Here is a 26,237-nt window from a genome sequence, read left to right as displayed (position 1 = left end):
TATATAGATGCCACCAATTTTGAATACTGCATTGTGTGAAGTGAATTGTATACACGATGATAATTGTATTTATAAAGACAGTTTATTTTAATAAAAGCACCTTTAATACTTATAGGAATGTTGTATGTTTCCTTTCCACAGCGGAAACTTATTTCTGCCTATCTTGGAGCTAGCACTAGCATCAATGTTGAGCTTCTACAGACAGTTCAGTTGGGTATAGGTAATGTTTATAATCTATGAATGTAATAATTTATAGATTTTTTTCTTTTTACCTTCAAAATTAAGATTTGAACACCAAAACATAAATAACTGTGCTGGCTTAGATAAAGTCTGTCCAACCTCGTGCCTTTTCCCTGACAATAACATGTCATGGATGATAGGTGAGGAAAAAAAACCTGCAGAGGCTCATTTCTGTAACAACTCTCCTGTTTCTGACACTCGAAGTTAGCTCGCTTCTGCGGTAGTAGTTGTTCTATGTAATAACCCTCCATGATTTTGTCAGAGCCTGATACTCTCACCTGTACTTACCCACGTGTGGTTTCGGTTGTCTTAAACATGCTGATGATTTTGCTGAGCATCTGTCAGTCCTCATGCTGTGAGAAATGGCACCCAGGCCCTGCCTCTTGCGCTTTTTACCATGACAACTCTAGCCATCTCTTTTGAGGCTAAATAAATTGAAACTATTGAATTGCTTCCACAGTTAAAACTTTAGGCAGTACGCTCGCTGCATCGATCTCCTTGTATCCAATATAATTCAAAGGGCTGGATCGGCGCACGCTGGGTATGGCTGAATTAAAGGCTAAAACCATGCGAGGGGGGGAAGTCCCCGCTCCCTGCGGTTGAAGGCGAACCGCCGAAGGGGAGCCCCCTCGTGCAGCAGGGGGCACTGCGGGCGCTGCCGCGCGCTCGGGGTCCCGGGGCGGGGGGCGGCAGGGGGCGCTGCGGCGGCGGGGCGCCGGGGGCCGCCATTGCGCGGCTCGGAGCCGTTCCCCCCGCGGCGGCGGCAGCGCCGGGGCCGCTCCTCCCGCCGGCCGCCCGCTGCCCGCCCGCCTGCCTGGGCCGGGCTGTCCGGCGGCCTGGCGGCACTGGCGGGGCGGGGAGGATGAGCGCAGGGAGCAGCAGCAGCAGCAGCAGCAGCACAAGGAGGAGCAGCAGCAGCAGCACAAGGAGCAGCAGCAGCACAAGGAGCAGCAGCAGCAGCAGCAGCAGCACAAGGAGGAGCAGCAGCAGCAGCACAAGGAGCAGCCGCAGCAGCAGCGTTGGGCGCTGAGCCGAGGCAGGGCATGGCGCTGCCGGGGGAGCGCGGCGCAGAGCCGCAGCCCGGCGCCTCCCGCCCCGCTGCCGCCGCCGCCGATGAGGACGGCGGCGGAGGAGAACCAGGAGGAGGAGGAGGGCAACCGGAGGCGCTGTCGCTGGAGGAGATCCTGCGGCTGTACAACCAGCCCATCAACGAGGAGCAGGCGTGGGCCGTGTGCTACCAGTGCTGCGGGTGGCTGCGGGCCCGCGCCCGCCGCGGAGAGACCCCCGCGGGCAGGCCGGGGGCGGCCGCGCACCTCCGCGTCTGGAGGGACGGCGCCGTCAGCATGGAGCGGGGCGAGCCCCGGCGGCCGCCCCACAGCGCCGCAGGTGAGGGGCGAGCCCCCCCAAAAGCCCCCCTACACCGCCTTTGTCCGCGGGACCCGGACCCTGGGAAGCCGGGCACGGCTCGGCCGGGATAGGCTGTGTAAGGGGGGATGTGGGATTTGGGGGGGGTTATCTGGGTTTATCCGGGTTTGGGGGTTTAGGGGTTTTTCAACCTAAACCCAGCTGGCACAGGGATGAGGCCGGTCATCGCGCATCGATGGCGTTCCCCGCCGTCAGGCTAGCCGGATCCAGCGTCGCTGAATTTCCTGGGAAGGCAGGAATTTGGGGGTTTTCAGGCGGTGTGGAGCAGAGCGCTGTGGTGAATTCACCAAGTGGGGTTAATGGTCCCCCGGCAGCTGGGACGTGGATGTTGCGCGGCGTGTCACCGGCTGGTGAAGGCTGTCAGCGGGGCGCCTGCCTGGAGATGCGCGCTGAGCCGGCTTGGGGCCGGCAGTATATCCAAATACCAAAAAATAATAAAAAATAAATGGAAGGGGGGCTCTAACTTTCTCCCACAACTTCAGTGAGTGGAATAACCATTGCCACTTGAATACGGTCTGATGTGCCCTCTTATTTAAAAAAAAAATAGGTGCCTGTAATGTTAATGAAATGCCAGACGGACACCCAGAGGTGCCGGGGAAGTGCTTTCCCAGCCGGTGGGTCTGTGTGCCACACAAACACGCAGAACAGGGCATTGCACTCCCTGTGCTGCTTTTGTTGCGGTGTTCTGGGGTGGGATCAGGCTTCTTCCCCTCTCTCATGTCAGCGGTAGGAAACGCAGTGATTTAGTACGCGTTTCTTTTTGTTGTTACCTTTTCCTTGCTGTTCGTGGCCTTACTCTGTTGCCTCTCACGGTATGTTTTTAGTGACCTGCGGGGTGTATCCGAATGTGAAGTTTGGGCCGCGCTCTGGCACGCACACGCGGATGTACGTGGGAGGGCACGAGGGGGGACCACCAGGCACGCACCCCTCCAATAGCTATAATTAACAGGCAAGGAAAGGAGCTCAGGCCAGATGTTGGCTGCTAGACCGTGCTCAGCGATCCCACATCTTTATCTCTGCCTGCCCCAAGTCATCCCAGCGCCTCCGAATACGGCCGTGCGGCACAGGCCGTGCTCAGCCTTCACGCTTTTACAAAGGATTTGTAGGACTACCTGGCAACAACATGAAACCAAGGTGGTCCTAGTCCAGCAGCTTGCATTTTTCTTTGGTTTGCAGAGCCTGTGGCAGGTTTCCATTGGAAATCGCAATTTGCATGGTGCAGTGGATGCCAGTAGGTCGCTGTGTGGAAGAGCCGACAGCAGGCTTGCTGCTCTTTGGTATCTTTTGAACCGTCCCAGTTCTTTTCCTTATTGCTCCCTGCAACGTCCTTGGGCGATGATTAATGAGCGTTGCGAGCCTCCTTCATCTCAAGCCTCTCAAAGGGATAGTCATTCTTACGCTCGGGTATTCAGCTTAGCAGCAATGAAAACTTGAGAGCTGCTGCCCCGGTGCTATGGCTAGGGGAGCCCTGTGCAGCGGCGTAGGCCCTGAAGCCGTCTGGCCACATTAATTTTACTCTTGAGATACAAATTAAAGCTATCCTAAAAAGAAGTACTGATTATGTAGAAATGGGTGGTGCGTTTCCAAACCCATTTCTCCCGAGTCAGTTCTCTGGCTAATGCGCAATACTTGAAATTCCGACTGAAAATACCTGAAATTGAACAAAATATCCTTGAGGTAGGAAAGAAAGATGAGTTTCACTGATACGGACGGCAGGAAAACAACCTTGAAGTCAAATCCCTGTCATTAACCAAAACCAGAGAACAATTTTAAAATCTTCTCAGTTTTACCTGCGTAGTTTGCTAATCCTTGGATCCTTAGTTATCTCTCTTTTTTTTTTTCCTTTAATCAGTTAGGTTTTGGTTATGTAGAAGTAAAAAATGATTGAGAATGGAAACCTCGCTCAGCTGTTCATTTTCATGCGCGTGTTTGTATTACCTGACCGTCTGAATCCCCAGCAGGAGGAGGATCAGGAAGGATTCCTGGTAATTGTTTTCTTGCCTTCGTGTATCAGACAACTTAGGTTTAAGTGGCTGTGTCAGAAGATTTGTTAGAGCAGTAGGGATTCTGCGGGCTAATACTCTGAGCTGCGAAACTATTCTGTTACTGCGGTGCATGAAAAACGTATAGCCGTAGGTTGGCGTATAGGTTTGGGTCATCACGGAATCAAATGTTGGCCGTTGGTTTCTGTTTTGGTAAACAAGAGGATCCTGTGTGGCAAATAAAGGAGTCCCCACAGAATGGTGTCTTTGGGTCGCCAACATTCGGGCTTTGTTCAGGGCCGGGAGAACGGCGTGATCAGTCACGCCTGTCAGAAGAGCTCAGGCTAATTCAGGAGCAAATGCAGCCGCGTCGCAGAGTTTGCTTCGGGGTCACTTATAAAAGAGCTGTTTTCACAGTGCCTTGCAAACCTTATCGTCCTGCCAGAAGTGGAGCGAGTAAGAAATAAACATGAACATGCAAAAAAACGAAGAGTTCCCTGTGGTCGTCTTGGTATGAATCACTGCAGCTGTCTGACATCTAAATACCACAGAAATGTGGGTTGCTCGGAAAGATGAATTTGGAGATACAGCATAGAACGTATTTTTACCTAATGGATGTTTTTGTCTTCTCTATTTTGCTTGCAATTTGTATGAAAGGAGCTAACAGTGGCATCTAGTAAAGTGCCAGATGCAATAAAAAATACCTTCTGAATGAGTTAAAACGTTGGATGTAAACGTGTGGTTTGACTGCTTCGAGTCTTCTCCTTGAGGAACAGTGCTTACAAGTGGTGGTGGTGTTTTTAAACTTGAAGCAGTAACAAAGTGATGGGTATGCGAGCAGGAAACCAGCACCAGAACTACCTCCTCCTCCTCCTCCTCCTCCTCCTTTTGTGTTGTCCTCCAGCCCCAGAGGAGGAAGCACAGAGGGAAGCTACTGAAGTGCCATGCAGATTTTTCTCCTGGGCAGCTGCCAAGTGTTCAGAGGCAGGGTATAACGCATGGAGAGCTCTGGCTCTGAATCAAAAAGAACGCAGAATATTTGGCTGCATGGTGGCTTTCACGGGACCCAGAGGGCTCGGGGTGAGACATGGTAGAGAGGGATAGTTTACGCAGTGTTGGCAGGTGTAATGGCTTTCACGTCCTTCTTTGCGTGTCCAGGTATTGGAAGGCAGGGCGGAGAAATATAGGACTAATAAATGCAAATTTTCCTTGTGTGCATCAAGACATTCTCATCTATCAGCCTCTTGAAGACTGCTTATGAAAGATATGCGTGCTTTTCGGAAGCAGATGAATGTCCTGGCTTTGTCCTTCTAATTTGGTTGACCCTTTTGAAAGATAATGGATGGGAGTAGCCGTGTTTGCTGCTTAAACTTCAAAACAGGGGCCCTGTGACTGCTGCTGAAATAAATCCTACTTCTAGAATTAACGCTTAATTGTGCTCTGAATTCAGATTTTGTTCAGGGATATTTGGAAAGAATTGTATTTAAAAATAGTAAGGTTGATGTATTAAGCCTCACCATTTCTTGCTAGAGTTTTAAGACTTGTATCTGTTAGTGGTGGAGGTCAAGGTAGGAAGAAAATGTAATGCCTTTGGCTTGGAGTAAATAAATAAATGAAATCACATTCTAGATGCCTGCACAAAACAAGTGGAAGGAAGTTACCGACAGGCAACCTTGGTTGCCAGATTTGTTCACAAAAATGTGAAGATGGTAATTAGGCTGTGAAGGCAGAGCGACTAGTTTGGTGTTGTCCGAAATCTGCAGTTATTGTTCCTAAGGAAAGCTTAACAGCAAGGAGATTTGAGGAACTGTGGGCTCCCGATGCTCGTAATGACTTAGTGAAAGATAATACTTTTGTAATTTAATGGGGTTTTTCTTTACTAGTGCAATTAAATGCTGCTGTAGAAGGAAAAGTAGAATTGTAACTGTCAGTGCTAACAGAGATTGAAGAGTAGAGTGAGAAATGAGACATCTCCGTGATGTTGCAGGGAATTAGTGTGAGGTCTGTAAGGGGCATCACAGGAGAAGGAACAGAGGTGCTTTTTTTGGTCACAGAGTCCAGCGTCAGGGGCTGGTTGGGGGTGGCAGTGACTGCACAGCAAGAGGTGACGGGTAGGAGAGGGGCAGCGTGAGAAGGGCTTTGGAGGTGAAGAGGGTATCTGTGTATGACGCCGCAGTCAGCGAGCACCTAATGGGGCAATTCCGAGAAAAGGAGGGCGTCGGAGTGACAGGCAGCGGAGATGACCCTGGAGTCCCGAGCCTGGACAGAGCGTGAGTGCCTTGGTGAGGCTGGAGAAAGTGCCTTGCGGTAAGGGAGGCGATGAGGGGATTAAGGCACGTAGCATCCTGGATCCTTGTTGATGCTGAATGCATCTTAGAAAACCAGGGAAGCTTTTTCATCATCTCTGTTGAAAGAAAACTGCAGAGCGTTCGCGTTTTGTTTCTGAATTAATTTGTTAGGTTACAGCGCTGGATCCAGTAAGGAGACAAAACGATTATTGTCCCACCGCTGATAAAATCTGGAGGTAGCTTGCGTGACACGCGCAGAGGTATGAGCACGCCACCGAATTTTATTGCTGTGCGCTTTAAGAGCAACAGAAGGATGAGTCAGTCTGTGCCGTGTAAATACAGGACTCCGAAGACATAGCCAAGGTAGAGAGAGACTGAGAACTACTTTTCCATCTGCTTGAGAGAGCTTATTAGCAGTGGGTAAAAGCTCGTAACTGGTCCAGCAATGCTGTGGTATCAGTTTAGAAAATCCGTAACGTGCTTGAAGTTCCCTCAGACTTCAGTGGATTCAGCTTTCTGCCACAAGCACGCCTGCTTGTTGGACCAGCAAGTAAGTGGATAGCTCTAGGAGAAAGGAGAATATGATTAGAGTAACAAAACTAAGAACAAACAAACAAACAAAAACGTTTTGAGGCATGTGAAGTCTAAGCGCATATTCATTTTTTTTGTGGAGAGTTGATAAATGGACGTGCCAGAGAAGAGCAAGCGTAGTATCTGTACTCAAATAAGCATCTGTGGAAGAGGATGGCAGCTGTGCGTAGAGCTCAGCAGCACTTTGAGATGCGTGTCTAGCACAGTATTTATCTTAGAATAACAAAAATTGGCTCGATCCCTAGGTAGACTTATGGGTTTGCTATAGAGGGTGAGCAGTGGACATAGAAAGAATTGCACGGTGACCAGAGCCAGTTTCCTTGTGCCGAGTAAAAATGGGACAAGACAGTGAGCAATCACTGTGTTATACCTTACAGGGTAGCATTAATGTCATGTGGGTTCCTTAATTTGGTATTAAGGAAAATTATTATTTTAAAAACTTTTATTACAAAACTTTACTGGGTGAAGACCTCTTAGTCATTATCTGTTTTGTACAATGTGCAGGGGATTACTCATGACTGTACAAAATGAGGAGTAACTTCAGCGAATCCGGGTTGAATGGAGAAAGATGAAGGCATGAAAAAAACATTGACACAAAGCCCTGGCCTCCTTCAGTATATTAATCTCTCTAAGAGTTTTCCTTGTGTTTTATTACAATTTTCTTTCTCTCCTCTTCGTCCTCTCCCAGTTTGAGAAGTGCAGCGTACCAGTTCTAAATCACCTACCGGCGGCTGATACATAAATCATGAGTCAGATCCAAAAAGCCATGAGCTGTGAGGACTCACCCCATTGCCTGTCGTCTCCTAATTACATAGTTTAAAGGAGGGATACGTTGACTCTTAAGGCCTAAGTGTTTGCCTTAAAAACATCAGCCTCTCCTAGTTGCTCCGAGGGCTCTCCTGTTTCCCCTCCTAACCCCCTCTGTCTCCTCCACCTCCTCGTGTTCTCAGCCTTCACGACCTTCCTCCCCGCAGCCTGATGGCCATCTTCAAGCTTTATCTATATTTTCTTTGCCATTTTCACGTTTTCCATTTCATTACCCAGGCTTTCTTTCTGTCCTCCCATGCCTTTCATCTGTTTGTCCTGTAATATCCATCCTGTGCCAGAAGTCTGGCTCACTTCTGCTCCATCATTGCTTTCCTCTCCATGTTAATTACTAACCCCGTGCTTTACGTATCATCTCCTTTCTTTATGTCGCTTGGGTGCCTTTGCTGTCTTTATTCTTGTCCTTTCCTTTTATCGGCACTAATCTTGACTCTTGGATTGAAAACCTTGTCAGATTTGGTAAGGACTGCCCCAGTTCCTGCAATCAGATGGTTACAATGAGGGCTTGTTGTTGTTTTTAAGGAGTTCCTTGTTCTCTTAAGGCCGGGGAAAAACCTACTGTTGTAGCTACAGTGCCTCTTGGAGACTCGAAAGCCAGAAAATACATACAAATTCTGCTTAATCTGGGGGCCTGACTAAAGGCTGTTGAATTTGTGGGTCCTGAGTTAGTGACTCCCAGATTGTCCCTCTCTGCCTTTGCTTCAGGTGGGCCCCGTGTTCCTTCTCCTGCCACCTCTCCCTCTGTCCTCCAGCACGAGTGGGCAGTGGCTGTCTTCCCTGAGGGCACCCCGAGGTCTGCTATTGTGGAAGTAATAGGTTTAGCTCTCCCCAAACCTGCAGCAATAGGTTGTGATATTTAAGCAGAATATTAATCTTTAACACGAAATGACTTTCAGGCTTACTGCTAGCGCATGCCCCAGCCACGCTGCTGTCTGAACGTGAGTGCTGACGATCTCCCTTCTGCAATCGAGACTGAAGCTGTCTGGAAGGAAACACTTTTGGATTGGTGCAGAGGTGTCTCAGATGTTGCTGGGAGGCTGGGAAGGGGCTCCGAGGCTCTTGGGGCAGCTGCTCGCAGTGGAAGCAGCAGCGGCCGTGTGGCTGTGGTGCCAGGACACAGACATCGACTCCCTAGTTTTATTTCGGATAGTGGAGTGCAAATGGTTTGGCACATCCAGCAGGCTTTCTCGCAAATACCCTGTATCAGTCAGTCCTTCTTAACATACCGAATTATCCACTCCAGCTTTAAAATGACGTCTTAAATGTGTGCTTCGTACTTTTTGCACCAGTACATGATAGGCTTGCTGTTCGTTTTTAAATCTGCGAAGACCTTTATCTGGGATATATCAATCCTTGCAAGACGTGGCAATTGCCCTTCAGTGAAACACGGGCTATTGGTCAATTGAATACAGTCTTTTTAAAACAGCATTCCCAAATGATTATTTGGAAATAGTTATTTCTCCCTGTCTAATCAGCGACCCGATGCTCCTGCCTTGAGGGATGAGTCAGAGCGCCCTAATGCTCAATGAAAGTTTGGCCTGACTCAGCTTGTTGGGGGCTTGAAATATGAATAATTTTCAAATAGAAATTTTGAGAAGTGAAAAATGGTGGTCAAAGGTTTTTGTTGGTTTTGTTTTGTTGTTATTCCATAGTCTATACATCTCTTTGAAGACTATTTTCAGGCATACCCTTCAATTTAAGCCTCTTGTTGCCGTCTTTCAAAAACTACATTTTTTTGCATTTCAGCAACCCATGAGGGAAAAATCTTACAATCTCCCAAACTGAAAAAAAAATGAAGTTTAAAAATTGAAGTTAATCTGACAGTTAAAGTTGTGCTGTTTACTAGTAATGAATGCATTAGCCACTATTGGAAAGCTGTCATGGAAAAACGCTTTGATATATATCTTTTGGCATCAAGAGTGGTAGAAAGGCTGCACAGGTTAGCAGCTAGTTGAATAGTTTTGAAGGGCAAGGAGGTTTGGATCTATGTAAAGAAGCAGCTGCTGAAATAAATTTGTAAACCTTCACTTATTTACGAGATAAACCATTCTGCCTGCAGACAGAGACAGTTTTATGACTTATAGGGGTGTGTGTGTTTGTGTATATATATATATTATATATAAATGTTTTGTTTTTTTCTCTCTCTCCCAGTGCAAATTGGGAAAGTGTGACCCTTAGGCTATGTTTAGAAGTTTGTTTTTTTCAGTCATCTCAGCTGAAGAGAAGAAATTCCTATAGCTAGCCATTATGACTAATTTTTGCTTGCACGGGCCATACAAGAGCAAATTCAGCTCAGTCTTGATAGATTCATGTCAATATATGTTTCTTAGGTGAGTTAATACGTGTGTCTTTAGTAATCTAGGAAACTTCCAAAACAGTCACTGCAAACAGGTCAGGGAAATCTGCTGAGTACATGGTTGGAATTGGAATCAAGGTAGAGAGGGGCAGGGAATGGTACAGTAAATAATTTCCATAATGCAGTCTGTAATGTTAAAATGGTGCAAGTCAACCAGTAGCTTGTGCCTGTCTAGAATACCATCTGTGGTGCATTTGAGCTGGTGTGAGACTTAAACTACTTGTTGCTCCTGTTTCCCTCCTCAGCATATGGAATCCCGACAATACGATTGTTTTTTAAGGTGCTGCTATAAACGTTGCTCCTCTTCTGTGGTGTTGCCCAGATTCCAAGCAATGCGAATAAGTAATATGGCTTAAGATGTTCCCTACATTAGTTATAATATTAAAAAAAAAATAAATCTCTGAAAGCAGTAGTAAATTTTGGTAGTACCAGATATGAGACAAGGAAAGGTTCTAAAGTTGGAGTGTTTTTCCTTGAGGAACTTCTTTCATGGAAGTTTCTCAAAGATTTATCAGAGGGGCCGTGAGATGAGTTTCTTGCTGTTCCTTTCAGAAATAGAATTTTTGCTTTACCTTTTTCAGTGTGGGCTGATTTATTTGTTTTGTATGTAAGGATTTGGTTAAGACTTCTGTTAAAAGGATCTTCATAGGACCTCAGCGTAGCCATGAAGTGTAGTGATGGGTCTGTGCTACTGAGAGGATCTGGTAAATGGTCTGACTCCTGTTGGTCATGCTACAAGAGACACAAGTCAAAGTACTTGAATTTATCAGTGATTGCAAGTACTGGCAGAACGGTGTGTACCATTGCATGATTAAAGGTTTCAAATTACTTACATTTTCTGAAGTAGTAATTTTCCAAAAATACTTTTTTTTTTTTTCTGAAAAGTTTTTTTTTTTTCTTCCCCATTTTGACTGCATTTCTGTGAATTGGTCTTGTATTGTCTTATATTGTGGAGGTATGTTGTTTTGGTCGTCTTCATTTGAATTTCACAGAAGTAGCCCTCAATAGTCATAAATCTGTTAAGAGTTGTAGGTGTATGTAAAAATAAATAAATAAAAAGAGTTCTCAGTGAATTTATTATTTAAAACAAAGTGTTACCGGTTTGAACACCAGGAATGTCTCTTATGTGGATCTTGACATGAATTGACCAGGATCACCAGTCCTTCTGCAAAGAGGATGCAGTATTTAAAAGCTGCCTTACTAAGTCACTCTCCTGTGCTTCATTTTGCAATAAGCCACCGGTGTTAAGCGTTCAGCTTACACTGGCAAGAGTTCAAAACGAAGGTAAACAGCTTTCCCTCTGTTAGTTAGTTGCTCCGTATTCATTCAAGATGCATGTAACCTATAGTTTCAAAGGGAAGGCGACTAGTTCAGCATGAAAAATAAATCTTTTTCTGTGTGGGTGACTCTCCTCTGGTTTTGTGTGCCATTCAGATTTTACGTACTAAGTCAGCAGGATCGCTCCTGTGTACAAATACTATGCTAACCAGTAGGTTGAGCTTCCTTGAGCTCGCTGGGCAATCTGATGAGGACAGTCCTTCCAGTTACAGCTCCCCATTGCAGGCTTTCCCGGCGTGCTGTGGGAGGTCCCAAAGAGCAAAGACCACAGAGGTCAAATTAAAGATCCATGTGTTTTGAAAGTCAGGTTTTGGGGAGCTCCCCTACTCTGTGGAATGTTTCTGTGGAATAGTTTATTTTCCTGAATATCATTTCCCAAGAGAAAATCATCCTGCTATGTCCTACTTCATGCTCTTCTCATTTGAATTATCAATACAAAGTGATAATATCGTGACTTTTAGTTGAATGGTATATGATGTGAAACTTCAGTTTTATTTTTTCATAAACTGGCAAGCCACTTGCACTTTTATACCAAAGTGTTTCGTCTTCAAGAATATTGAGATTTCAATTTGATGAAACAATTCAGACACTTAATTTCTCCATGTTGTATAAATTCCAAAGTGATGTTTCTGAACTCAGAGGAAACACAAAAAGTGAAAGAAAGAACCTCTGAAAATATTACAGCAATATTTCTACTTTAGCTTGCTCGAACTTCATGTTGTTGTTGAACTCTCTGATATCCCAGAAGTATCAGATGAAGCAAGTGGCTTTTTCCTGGTCTATGAATTAATGGTATGTTTTCTCTTGAAATAATTACTCTCTCCTGCTTAATTTAAGCCAACATGTTTTCATGTTCCCTCCATGGCTGAGCATCATTCATACAATTTAAATAATGAAGCCAAACATTAAAGACATCTTAAAAGGGAGAGTCGTGAAGGATCCAAATAAAGAGGGCAGGGCCTTTTTGTTGTTAATTCTGTGATGCGCGTATAATTGCAATATTATTGAAATGAGTGATTGAAGTAAGGCAAAGAATATTTGGCTAAAACTAGAAAAAAATAGTTGACTTCTTATTTTTTTGTCTATTGACTTAAACTGAAAGCTTTTCTTTTTTTGTTACAGATAAATCAGGCCGGTTACACTGCACAGAAATGGAGGTAAGAGAAGTATTTTGTGTTCTCTGCTGGTGCTGATTAGCTCAGATTTGTTTTTGTTATCTTAAAGTGAAAATGTGGAATGCTTTCAGTGGGCAGTCTTACTGTGAAATATTTGTAGTATTTATGACTTAAATTAACAGGTGCATAAAAGTGTCTTAACATGGGATATTTAGTCTCATGCTCAGAAAAAGAGGAAAGAAAGTCCATGTAGTTTTCAAAAAACGAGGCTGGAGCTACAGATAATGTAATCTTATTTGTTATTCACTTCTTTTAAATATTATCTTTAGTTTTATTTTAGATAATTTTATTTTATTATTTTAGAATATTTTAAGTAATTTCTCTTGGATAAATTCTCTCAGTATACTTTATAAAGGACTAGTAGATTGTGGAATAAATACTTAGTGTTTGCAGAATAGCTTGGTGATTTATGACAACCCATGAATTTGGATGGAAGCAGAGAAGACAAGCGATCTCAATATTGTTCTTCTACCTAAAGATGTCCTGTTTTCGTGTGCTTTTAATATTTCCTTTAATTTATCACTTTGTGATACGGGGCCTAAGAAATAGTGTAGTACGTCTTGCTGGAGTAGCAACGGCAACGTAAAGCCAGTTAAAAACTGCTCACTTTATATCTTGACCATTATTTGACTCCATGTCTTTGATTCTAAGCTGTGACTGTTGTAAGAGTGCTCAAACCACCATTTTGTCAGATTCATAGATTTGATCCAAGACTTGAATGAAAACTAAGTAGACCTTCTTGTTGAACAGGATGTGGACTCACAATTGTTTGTTACGATACAGAGTAAATCTGATGGCCTACTCCTTAACTAAACTTTTCCAGCAATAAATAAAAATACCTGTGTCCTTTGCAGGGCAGTGTTTTCTTGTTGCCTTTGAACTTTCTTTGAAATGGAAAACTGAGTTTTTACTTTAACTGTTCCATCGCTACCTCAGGCTGAGCCTGGAGATGGGGCCAGTGTGGGCATCTTAATTGGTGGGCTGTTTTCTCATCCCTAATATATGTGGGGGTGACAAACGGCTGTCGCTAAAAGGTTTGTACTTAGACAAAACTGTGTATGAAAATGGCTGGTTTAACAATAAAATGAAAGGCCCGCTAATTGAACTACACATGGTAAAATGCCAAAGCCATCCAGGTTTTTGCAGCTGTTTATAATAAAATGGCAACGTTCCTTCAGCAGGATGCAGTCTAAGGAGAAATTCCTCACTGATACAAGTCCAGAAATTGGAAGTAGGCACATTTTGTTTCTCTTTGTGCAGTTCAGATTAAGCAAATGCATCCTGTTTTTGTTTCAGCATTTGTAGAAACCCAGTTCGTAAATCTAGTACCTTACTTACAAATGATAATCTAATGTGTCATTTGCTTTGCATACTAAACACTGTTTACAATTTTCCTTCATGTTTTTTAGCAGAAGATAATGATAAGCCCTAACAGTGAAAATAGAGATGATAAACCCCTGTTAAAATATATTTTTTAAGAAAACATAAAATATTTCACTTTGGTAAAGTAAAAATGCTTTTGTTTCAAACATGTCTGATGAGAGTCAGTTGGACATACTTTACTTCATTATCTTCCATGGAGAGAGCTTTTAAATTTTCATATTTAAAAAAAATATTTTTGTTAATAGCTAGAAAGAACAAGTTCAGCAGGTTAGAATTTCCCATGGTACAGATGCGCCGTTGAAAATTGTCTCTGATAAGCACTGTGACCATTGGCATATTGACTCTTCTGTTTATCCTTGTCATCTTGAAGGAGACTGTGAAGGAGTCAGTAGCTTTTTTTCTCCTCCAAAATTCCTTTGGGGCTTCAGCTTTAGCCCTGGTGGTGATGATGTCTGTGTTTTTCAGAACTAGGAATTCAGCAGAGAGCCTACTGCACATTGTTGATTCCTGTGGAAAAGTGTGGTCTGATCAAATGTATTAGAATTTGTGGGAAGCTTCTTAGAATTGTAACTAATGATAATCATATTTCTTTTGCAGAATGTGTAAGCGATCCTGAATTGATATTCCATTTATTTCAAGCTAGGGATTCAAGGTGTGTGTGAAATTCTGGGTCCAGTTGCCATAGCTTTAGTGGGAATATTGGAGTAAGGAATAAGGTCACCTTATTTAATCTGTGTCTGCCTGTGTCTCTGTTTGTACATGATGATAGCATTACTTCGTTGTCTTAACCAAGGTGGTGAAGTGATGAAAATTATTTAAAATATGCCAGCCTCATTTGTAAACACTTAGTACTCATATAGAAAGTATTCTGTGAATGCTCAGTGATTCATATGTAGGAGGGTTTAATTGCCACGTATTTCAGAAGACCCACCTAACTGAGCATAGGCTTGTTGTGTAACATAGTTAACCAGCATCTAAGCAAATATAAAGGTACATACAAACTCTCACATTAGTTTTAAAGTCAGGCATGAATTAAATACCCTGTCCCAAACAATGGTGAATAAGCTGTTCAACATCCGTCAGCTCATGTCAAATCACAAAATGAATCGTTTTTCAAAATGTTTTGAGGAGACTGTTGTGTGTAGTGTATGCAAATTCTATTTGCAAGCTATTGATTACATGTGTCTCATAATTATTAAAAATGTTAACATACAGTGAAAATTATGGTACTTGTCTGGGAAACTAAAACTTCTCTTTTAAATCTCTTTAATTGGGAACTTGAAATATTGACTATTTCAGACGATAACTTAGGGAAATAAATGTATAGGTTATATAAGGATACTGTTTCTACTTCAATACAAATAGGAATATACTTGTTACTCATTACATTGACTCAAAAAGAAAATCAACCGCTTCTCATGCTAATGAAAATCTGAGCCTGCATTTAATAGCACAGAATGTTAGGTTTTCAAAAGATGTGTCATAATTTTGCATTAAAAATAATGCCACACCTACATTCAAGAGTGTTGTGTACTCAAAATTCAAGCAGTATAAAATGGGTTGATTTAGCATATACTAATATCTAGGATTCTTTTTTTAATCCCTGGTGCAAAGAGAAGTAAGATTGTGATTGAGGGGCAGTTGCAGCAGTGAGGAATCACTGTCTGCACAGTGGTGATCGTTAGTTCTGCTTCACGAGCTTTACCCTTATGGTGCCAAGGGAGGAGAAATGTCACTGCAAGGAGGAAAGGCAGAAATGTTTTTGAGAACAATTTCCCATAGTAAAATATGGCTGACTCTTGTCTTCCAACAAAATGAGTTTTGATTATGCACTGGAAAAAAAAAAAACAGACCAAAATTCTCTGTGAGTGCTTGGGTACAAATCTGCTAATTCTGTGAAAGCTCTTGGTTCGCTGTGCTGTTAAGAGGAGAATTAGCAGGGATTCAGGATTGCTTCTTAGAAATCAAAGTAGAATCATGCATCTTTTCCTGACAGCATTAAGTCATGCTCCAGCATTAGGTGCCTGTTCCGATGAGTGAAGCACTCATCACTTGCTGATGGGATTATCTCACAGAGATGATGCACTTCCAGCCTTTGAGGGACCTGTTATTTTAGATACCTGGAAGCCCATTATGCTTGTTTCTTGGTGTGGTTCTTCGGTGGCAGGCAGTCATCTGACCTCCTGATTTGCCTGAATTACTTCATAGCTGCAACAAAACAACAGGCACTTGATTAAATTGAAAACACACAGAAAAGCAGAATTCAGGTTTTGATCTTCTGTGTTTTGTAACGAGCTACTTTTTCAAGAGGAACTCTGTCGTCCTTGAATTGTATAAATGTGCACAGCATACCATGAAGAGGTTGATCTTGGAGGAAAATGGATTTCTGTTGTTTGCTTGCTTTAAGCTTGGCGCATTGCCCTTTTCATTCAACGGTTTCATTAAGAATACACAATGAATATTGGGCTGGAGAACTAATAATATATTTGACTAAGCTGATTTAGAGATAGTCAAATCCTGCCATCTGTCCAGGGTCTTATAGGAGAAAACAACTGCTCCTTGTAAAGGCTTTGTAATTTTGCAGCGTAGTATGATGTGCCTGCAATAATCCGCTCATCCTAAAGTCACACGGGATTTGTGACAAAATCTTTGTTCGAGTGATGCTGCTGGGAAACCTTTCAGTCAGCTGGGCAAGAGCAGAGCGGCAAAAATTCAGCCCTGGCCTTCTGACAGAATTTCAGGTAACGGCTGGTAGAAGAATAGGCCTCACACTGGCTTTGATCCCTCCAAGGAACATTTTGCATGTGAAAAGCATAAATAGCAGAACATGGAGCAGTAACTTAGGTGGTGGTGTTCGTGTTAAATCTCAAAGCACAGAAATGTTCCTTGTGCAGTTAATGCGTGAAGTCGTTAGAATTACACAGTTTTGTCACAAGATTAACTATGGAAGTAGAAGTTTGCAAATTCAGTTTATATTACTCTGAAAGGGATCTCAGAGTGCGGGGAGAATAAGGTCTTTGTACAGGTCTTCAGTTTTTGCAAAACCCTTCCTCTATTGGTTCAATTGCATTGTTTGATGTGATACCTATCATATCAATGATATGCTGTCATATCTACAGTAGCTGTCATATATAATGATTGATGTGATAGCTATCACATTAATTAGCTTTAAGGTGCTAGTTTTCTAGTAGACAAGTGCCAGTAGATAAGTTTGCTTCTGTGTTCAGACCAAGAGGAGAATCTGAGTGCTCAGTCAAACAGTAGGGAAAGCTTAAGCTTTACGTATCGGTTGAGTGCATACAATCTAGTGGTTCCTTGTATTGTCCTTCTTTGGTTTTTGTGTGAAATAAAAGATAGTTCAGAGTATCAGAATGAAAGGAAAAATGCAACATTTCTTTTTGTTGTTGTTTCTGTTACTGCAAAAAAAAAATAAAATAACCTACAAACATTCTGCCTGTGTTCTTGGCCTACTGAAACCCTCAAAGGCTTCTGAGATACTATGACACTGTTTTTCTATGAAGTCTGCTGGTTACAGGTTCTGTGGTAGAGATGCTGGGTTTTCCAGCCTCTTCACAAAGTACCAAATTGATGGGGGAATTGTGGCAAAGGTGGCAATTTTTATAAACTTACACACAATATGCGCGTTAAACTACTGATTGAAAGGAAGAAATCATGCTTTCCAAACAAAGAAATATAAAACAAAAGGCTTCAGTTACATCTTCTTTTTTTCTTTTTTTTTCTTTTTTTTAAGTATCGGTATGTCATAATTTTCATTTTGTGTTCTGGAATTTTTGTGGGCAGTATCTTCATATCATTACTGCAGTTCAACATCTACAAATCCTAAATTCTAGAAAAGAAAACTAGAAGAATACAAAGGTTAAGTTATCATATATATTTTTTTTTCATAACTTGAGCATTTCAGACTTTTCTTATACTACTGTAAAATTAGCAGGTCTGATTTTTATTTTTTTTGTGTGTGATGTGTTTGCCAAAATTTATTGTCATTGTGTATGTGTGGGTTAAATAATTTATGCCTCTGTACTAGTATTTTGGCCTATGTATTTTACAATGCATAACTTCTGATGTGTGTAAGATTTGTGAAGCAAATCTTTTTTTTTTAAAAAAAGAAGTTTGTTTTACTGTGACTTTTACTGGTTACAGATATGGCACTGCAGCAATTTTTAGGGCAATTAATATAACAGATATTCTGCAGAATGACCGCTCGTGGTTACCATATGAAATCAAGTAGGTTTATGGAAAATTCAAACTGATTGGTCTTAACAGACAGATTTCAAAGCGCTGGGGCAAGATCCCTGCAAAATACTTAATAATAAAAGCATAATCCAAACAAGGGGTTCACTTTCTGGGGACGAATAGAAGCCAAATAATAGTTCTTAGTGTGATTTCATGGAGGGAGCTCTTCTTTTTTTTTTCTCCTTTATGGATTTTGCCTAAGGCAATTCTGAAATTAATGTAAAATGCACCTCTGCAGTTCAGTGAGTTCGCTTTCAGTGGTAGGCTTGACCTGGTGGTATGGTGTGGGCTTTTTGGTCTGGGGAGGAAGGGATGACAACAAAAACAACCAAAAAAAAAAGCCCTACCATTCTTAGGCATCTCAATTATACATTCAGTACTCCAACAGCCAGAATATAAAAGTATGTGGAAGATTTAAAGCTGGTGGAATAAAAAGTAAATAAAATGTAGATGAAAAAAGCACACAAAGAAGCTGATGTGGTATATTGTGCTGTTATCACTCTTTTCTAACTCATTTATTTCCTATTAATTTAATGCCTGAAGGAAGCTTTTTTTTTTTTGCATCGGTAGTCCAGTGGGAGTTAGCGTATTTGTTTTTTGATGTATAAGGTGCATAAACTTGTGCTTGATACTTGTCTCTTGTTCAGGCTACTGTCTAGAAGCTAAGTAATTGTTAAAAATCCAGAGGATCTTACTGGCTTCTTATCCAGTTGTGAAATACTTCTTTCATCACGAACCTTATAAATCTGTTAGTCTTCAAGTTGTTAAAACTTAATTAAGAAATGCAATAATGTGAAAGAAAAAAGAGGCTCTTGCTTTTGATTTATTTTTTTTATTGTTAGCTGAGAGAAATACTAACGATCTAACATTGAATCAGAGCTTGCTTTCAATAAGTGCTGCTGTTTTTTTATTGCCTCTGCGGTAGATTTGAGATATTTATTGTAGTAGGTAGGACTACAGGGTTTCATTCACATCTTGATCTCTATTTCTCTTTCTGTTGCTTTTAATCCTCAGAAAAAGACAAAACAGAGGAACGATACCAAAAACCTTGTTATTGTGCTTCCTTTTCCTAAGTCTTGTAACTTCGTGTTTCCCTTCTGCTTTAACGGTATACGTGATATGAAGTAGACGTACAGTGCAATACGAGTGAGATAGATCAGTTGAGTTGGAAGGGACCTTCAGAGATCATCGAGTCCAACTGACTGACCTCTTCAGGGCTAGCCAAAAATTAGTGTATTGATGTCTCTTGAACACCGGCAAGCATGGGGCTCCAACCACCTCTCTAGGAAGCCTGTTCCACTGTTTGACCACCCTCACAGTAAAGAACTGTTCTCCCAAAAAGTGTTTCTCTCTGAAGATTTCCTTTTATTTAAGCCATTCTTTCCCTAGGTGTGTGTGAGTGGAACGTGTACCACTTCCATCCACGGAGCACTTGTGCTTCCCATGATGAAGGCGGAGTGCTGAATAGGTTCAGTGGGAAGTTTGATTTTTGAGAACCCAAAGGATATCAGGCTTTACCACATAATTTTTTTGGAAGACTGAAGTGTACTTCGGTGACCTGTTTAAGTATCTGAATATAATGTTGCATTTTTCTTTTCAGATACTCTTACTTTAGCTAGGTTAGCTGTATCACTGCAGGGCATGAGTAACTTCCTCTGACTAAAGTGGGTATTAATGGCGTTCTGTGAAAAATAAACATCAAATTTTTGTAACATTTTATAGTTCTACTAAATTATTAACTCACTTTAAGAGAAAAAAATTGCTCATAGACCTTTTTTTATTATTATTTATTTATATCTCTAATTGATCTCTAATTCTTATTTCTCAGAGGCAGGGCTTAGTGTCTTTCTCTGACTCTGGTATAGAAGCCCTTGAATGTCCAAGTAGCAGTACTTCATAGTTGGCATGCCAAGAAATATGACGTGGTTAATGGATTAGGCTTATTTTAACATAGTTAAGATAACATAGTTACTTTTTTATCAGTTTTGAATTTGGTCAGTGGTCAAAGAAAGCAGGAATTCAAGGGAGCTAAAGATTTAATTTCACTTCAGTTCATTTACCAGATACCAGGTTCCCGACCTAAAACATCCTCTGCATTTAAATTGTAAATTTAACCATTAAGAAAATGACACAAGAATTGCAAGATGGAACTAATAATATCAGTAAGTTCATTTTTGAATACTGGAGAGATTTAAAGTGAGAGAAATACTTATTTATGAATGAAGTGGATCCAGCGTGTTCCCACCTACTTGAACAACACCTACGCTTTTCAGTACTAGCTTGCACTACCGTTGAGTCATTCTAACATTCCTGCTTTGAATCTGCTTGGAAATATTGATCCAGTTTATCTAAACTGTATCTATATCAGATTTAGTTTATCTATTATCCTGTGAAGTAAATGATGTTTTAATGTAGAAATTCTCGTTAGTCACTCCCACTTCTTTTAATGTGTAGAACTCCCAGCAGCTTATAGTTGGGAAAATAACATTATGAAAGACTTTCTTCTTTAAATGCAGCTTTAGCTGATGTAATGAAAATGAACATGTGGAATTTTTATGAACTAGTAGACAGCGTGGCTCATCTCTGTTTAGCCTTCAATTTCTCTTGCCTTCATATGCTGCCTTGACTATCTGCTGGGAGGAAGAGCCATTGTCCGCTGGTTTTGATCATGCAGAAGCTTCAGTTATTGCAGGAGATGGGAGGAGAGATGTGGATTTCCACATTTGGGATTTCCAAAGGTTATTTGAGGTTATTTGAGGGAAATACTGTGAGTAAAGCTTAACTGTAATTTTAGTAAGATGTGCATTTTCAGTAGGTTAGTAACAGCGCGGATCAGATGTTCCCAGTAACACCATCCCTGAGCACTCAAAACCCACAAGACGTGTACAATGAGATCATCAGAAATTGGTTAATACATACTTAAATGCTTTTCTTTTCTCCAATTCTATGACTAAATGCTTGCTTTTCTTCTAATGAACACTAATATGTAAATTTTTATTTAAATCACTTGACCTGAGAAGTTGAGACGTTCAACAAAGCAAGATTTGCTGTTGAGTCATAAGAGCTTGCAGCACTGTGAACTTTCTTTGCCAAAGAGGATACTGAATCTGTCTTGGGGCTCGCTGAAGCAAAAAGGAGTTTTTGTTAGTTTGCACTTTCTTTTGTTTGACTTGACACAGTGCAACCCGTTTGAGCTTTTGTTCTGGAGTGAACTCTTTACCAACTGGTAAGTTTCTGTGCTCCCCATGACCTACTAGTGTGGATGTTTTCATCTTATGTTGCTTAATTTTGTCTGCCATTTACATGTTTGTAATGTTAATCATTAAAAAGAAAGCAAGCTCCAAGATCTCTCCTTAATGGCATGAATGGAAGACCCTAAGAACGTTTCTTGGATTATCCTTTAGTGTTGCTGTATGCTGTGGCATGTGGAGTAAAATACTTTGATTTACTAAAATGAAATACAAATGGTAAATTAAACATGCAGATAAAACAAAGGGGTGACTACATTCTAAATGTTTCATCATGTCCCTTTCTTCTATTAACCAGAGGTTAATATAGCTACATAATAAATTATGAAGCACCTGTAACACCTTCACCTTCAGCAAAAAGTTAAGGTTAAATAATTAACTAGGATAAGGCAAGCTGTTCACACTTCATAGATTAGCTGTTGCTTCAGTTAAGGAGGTAGGGACACTGTTAGACTGATAGGGAGGAGTATGTGAGGGAGAAAAACTAAGCCTGAAAGACCCCCATCCAGTTCTGTTTCTCACTTACAGCGTACCTTCACTTCCAAGCCTCCCTCCCCTATTTTCTCTCAAAACCTCTTACAGTTCACTCATTAACTTCCTTTATATCGTTTCTCTCTGACCAAAAAGTTAGTCACCTGCTTTTGTGGGTGTGTGTTACCGTCTCTGCCTAATATTTGATGACTGTCAATGTTGCCATCTCTGCTCCAAGTGCGTTTTTTCGCAGCTCCCTGCACCTCTGCTTGTTTGCTCTGTAGGGCCTTGTGGATGTTGTACTGCTGCCTGAATACATTATTTCTCCGCCGTGCATTTCTCATTGTGTCTCTATCTTTCTCTGCTATCTGAACTTGAGATATTAGCGTTATCTTTGACTCACACTCTTTCCTCCAGATGCTTGCCAAGTCCTTAATTGCCGTCTGCTAAAAGCACCCCTCTTCTCTGTTGCCAACATGTTAATTCAGGCTTTTTTTTTTTTTTTTTTCATCTTGGCTAATGCAGACTGCCCGCCACCTACTCCTTTCTAGGTAATGATGAAAAATATGTCTTCAGAGTTTTTTTAGAAGACCTCTTCTCTGGCTACATCATGGCTTTCGGGTCGGTGTGTGCTGCTTTCCTGTTCACCTCTGGCCTGCAGATTCAGATTATCTCCTTCATGCCATTGCAAGTCTGGAGCAGACTTTCACTGCAAAGTAAACAAGTTGCCTTCAGAAGCTCCATCTGGTCTGTTCCTTTAGGAGGATGTGCCATTCCTCGTGCTGTGGGCTCTGTTTGCTTTGGAGCCAAGGCGCTACAAATGTTAGAGAGAACATGGATGTCTTGTGTAGTCTTCTAAACTATGTTATTGCTAACCCCAAATCACCGTTTGGTGATCGCGAATCAATGCTTGCTTTTGAATATACTTTGTACCAGGTCAGATTATGTTTGTTTGTTTGTTTTTGTCTGGAGAGTGCTGCTTGTGCTTGAATATCCCATTGAGCCTTTCCCTTTTGTCCTAGGACTGAAAGCTTCATGCAGTTCCTAGATCTTCAAGGAATGTTTCATCTAGTTGGGCATGGAGAAAACAAATCCAGTTGAAACTGTATGAAAACAGTGAAGTAATTTGTGGTCTCTGGCCATTGGCCAGTGTCTTACCTTGTAATTTTCCAGAAGAGCTGCTCCTGTTCATAACTCTTTGTATGGCTTACTATTGGAGCTTGCTTTAAACCTACAACTAGTAAAGCATGCAGAAAATAATTCTTTTCCCATTTCTTCTTCTTTTTTTTTTTTTGAATCTTTTCATATAGTAACAGGTGTAATGTTCTTAATGAATGTTGTTGGCCAGGATGGGTTTATAACATTGAACATCCTGCAGTATTTTTTTTAACTGTTTTTGTTTTCTGTTCAGTTTAACCTACTTTGAGGACTTTTGCTGTGGTTTTGTTTAGTAAAACAGACTTCTTATTTTGATACATTTTTCTTCAAACTTTGGCCTTTGCTTTTGTCAGCTTTCATTAATCTTTTTATGCAGATCTAGTAGTCAGAGGTAATGCTGAACCTAACCTCCTTTTATCAGTCTGGTGCTTTCATCACGAATTGTAAAGGACCTCTGACAAGCAGCACTGCACGTACAAGGAGAGTCAGTCGCATAGGTGGACGTATAACATTTAAAGCACTGGGACAAGGAAAATGTATGGAAATACAATCTGTTTTTACCATTGCAGAGTCGTTCCTAGATGTTAAATAAAAAGTTAATCTGAAAAATTTAGGTAAGGACAGTTAAATGAGAGAAAAGGAGAAAAACATGCTATTGTGATGGATGAGTTTTACTACTTATTTGGAGGTATTATAGCAAAATTATTTTTCAATTTAAAGTACTTCATTCTCTTACATAAGGAAAATGCTTATTTAAAAGTTAAGATCTTTTCAATTCCTGGCCTCCCAGCTTTCTGGAATGTTGTCTGTTTGCAAATCTCAGATCCTCCAGTTGATGTCTGTCTGTTATGCTACTTATATATGCAAATGCAATGGCATACTTAATAGCTTAAAACCCAGACCAGCAGTAGATATATGAAGTGTGTGCTGAACCTGAGGTTCTCCGAGTAGTCCCGGTGACTTAATTATGTGGTAGCCAAGATGAATGACTGGTGGGAGAAAACAAAAGCTGCTCTCATTTTAGAGAAGGAAAAATCAAGCTCCAGACATCAGGGAAATTGCCCAGTGTGACATTCAGAGTGTGTGGCAGAACCAGCGTAGAATCCAGATTCTTTGAGCCCTAATCACAAAAGCAAAAATCTTCCTTTAGATTTTACATACTACCTGAAATAATAAGCCTATTTTTCTTTGCTGCCAAGACAATTCTAATACCCTTGAGAGACTTTTCATCAAAATACTGTGAATTTACTTTCAGGCTAGACTATCCCCCCTGCCCCCCCCCCCCCCCCCCCGCCTTTTTTTTTCTCCTGTGTAGATTTTGTAAATACTTTAAAAATCTAGAAAAGCAGTAACCCATTCTCTTTCAGATAAATCTCTTATCTTTCAGGGTTATATATGTGTGTGTTATTGTGCTAGTACAAAAACAGACTTTGCTTTTCTATTGTTCACTTGCTTGCTGGCAGTAGATGGACTGAGCGTTGTTCCTACACAGAAGACAAACCTACCCCTATCTTTCCTGTAGGTATTTCAGAAAGTGTTTCAGAACTGAAGTAGTTAGAATGTTAGGGGAAAATCAAAATGAACAGCTTTATGGAAGAAAAAAGCAAACTTTGGGGGATTTGGAGCAGGAGTCATATTTAGGTATGAATAAAGGAAGAGGTTCCAGTAGTAAGGCAAAGACACATCAAAAACTAATATAGAATGGGGAAACAAAGGCAACCCTTCCTTTACTGCAGCATTTGGAAAGGCAGTGAAATACATGAAGAGTGTTGTCATTAAAATACAACTGAAATAATGTTTAGTTTCACAATGTGGTAATACTCCACTAATAAGTAGTAGGGCAGAGAACTGTAAGGGGAAAAAAAGTCTGACAAAATTGAGCAAGTTCATGGTCCTAAAAATAGTATTTCATTTTACAGAATCTGCTTCAGAGGGCTGGTATCATTTTTCAGCAGATGTATCACGAACAAAGATATAATCATTAAAAACACCGTGAACCTCACCGCGGATTTACATTTCAACAGCACTTCTATATTCTTCTAGCGCTTCAAATGTCATATTGAAATACAAACTGTCAAATTAATGAGATACCAAGCACCTTCCTGTCAGTTTGTCTTTTTTTTTTTTCAGATTGCTCATATATGTATGAAGATCTTGGTCCTTCTATCTTATATCTATATGAATATCAAGATAGCTTTGACCAGGCAGCGGGCACTGCAGCAGATACTGCAGATGCTGTCTTTCATTTCCTATCTTGGCATGGAAACTTGAGTGTTATTAACAGGCAATTGTATTTGTTTTTGTTGCGTGTAACTAAAAAAAACACTGTTCACCAAAGGTGATAGAATTTGTATGACACTGATTTCTGTTTGGTTGGTTTAGGCTTTCTTTTTTTTTTTACGAGGCCTATTCCAGTTTTTCAAAAGTGAGTGTGATGGCAAGTTTTTAAAAGCTTTCTGAACAGAAAACAGAAGTGTTGTTTGCTGTGCTTTATCCCTTTTTAATGGCTGTAGGAACAAAGAACATGAGCTGCTTCAGGTGTTATAGTAGTTGCAACCTTTGCAGTTTTGATGCAGTGAAACTGAGAATTGTTAGGCTTGGAAATTATGTTCTTAAGAACAGTTGACCAGAAATTATAAAACAGCATTGTTTTATTAAAATCTGTGTTCTTACAGTCCCAGTTCCCTATCCAAAGCAACTACATGTGTACTTAAGTTTATGCTGATAATAAGTTTGCTTGGGGTATGACAATTCGTCTCTCCGAGATAGCTCCCGTGTTTGTTCAGAGTCTGGGTTACTGGGCACCACCAACACCCAAGACCAGGGATTCTCGTGGTGCTCATCGAAGCTGCTCTGTTGTGGCTTCCCTGTGACACGCAGAAGATGTGGTTAAGAGCTTGTCATCCCTCTGAATCATCCAGCACAACAGGAACTGTGTTTTATGGATGTGTCCTTTTCTGAATTTACTTTTTTATGACTCATTGGAGTCATAATAGAATGATCTTGACTCATTTCTTCTACTATCTTTTTACATCTCTCTCACCTTAAATAATTATTTTCTAATTAATTTGCCTGTCAGCCCTTCAGTTCCTCAGTGAATGAGGATCCCAGTCTGCTTTTTTCTGCTTTCCTTTGACAGTCTACCAGCCAGCAGTCTACCTCCTGAGTACAGGCTCATCAAAGCATACTTCTTGGTGTCCCGCCCACAGTGAGTATTGCTGCTGCTCAGGAGAGGTCCAGTAACTAAGCACAGAGTTGTCAGCAGTATCATGTCCCACAGACAGGGGGAACAGAGCCCACGTCTGCAGAATCCCTCCTTTGAAGGGTGATGGGTTTCTGTTTGGATCATGTTGACCCCATTGGTGTTCGAGGCTAATTACGGTGTTGTCCCTGGCTTGACCAACTTATGCTGTGGCCTTGGGCACTGCAAATCTCAGGTGTCCTCAACATCCCAGTGAAGGATTTAACCTGCAGATCTCACAACAGTACCCCGAGGAGGAAAA

At 41.3% G+C, this 26,237-nt stretch overlaps 1 protein-coding gene across 2 annotated transcripts in view; it reads left to right on the top strand.

Annotated features, from left to right (window-relative positions):
• Window positions 1-966: 966 nt before the first annotated feature.
• The window catches only part of SPIRE1 (spire type actin nucleation factor 1), a 136,769-nt gene continuing 111,498 nt past the window's right edge, over window positions 967-26,237 (top strand). The window contains exons 1-2 of one of the 2 annotated variants that reach the window (XM_083826672.1): window positions 967-1,626; window positions 12,168-12,202. In XM_083826672.1, coding sequence (XP_083682798.1) covers window positions 1,284-1,626; window positions 12,168-12,202 — 378 coding nt within the window. In that variant the 5' untranslated portion in view covers window positions 967-1,283. The remainder of the gene's footprint in view (window positions 1,627-12,167; window positions 12,203-26,237) is intronic. The other variant, XM_083826671.1, reaches the window with a different exon arrangement.

Source organism: Anser anser (assembly GCF_964211835.1).
Source record: "Anser anser genome assembly, chromosome: 2".
Taxonomy (NCBI): Eukaryota; Metazoa; Chordata; class Aves; order Anseriformes; family Anatidae; genus Anser; species Anser anser.
The sequence above is the reverse complement of the archived record's forward strand: the minus strand, read 5'-3'. Positions and strand labels throughout refer to the sequence as shown.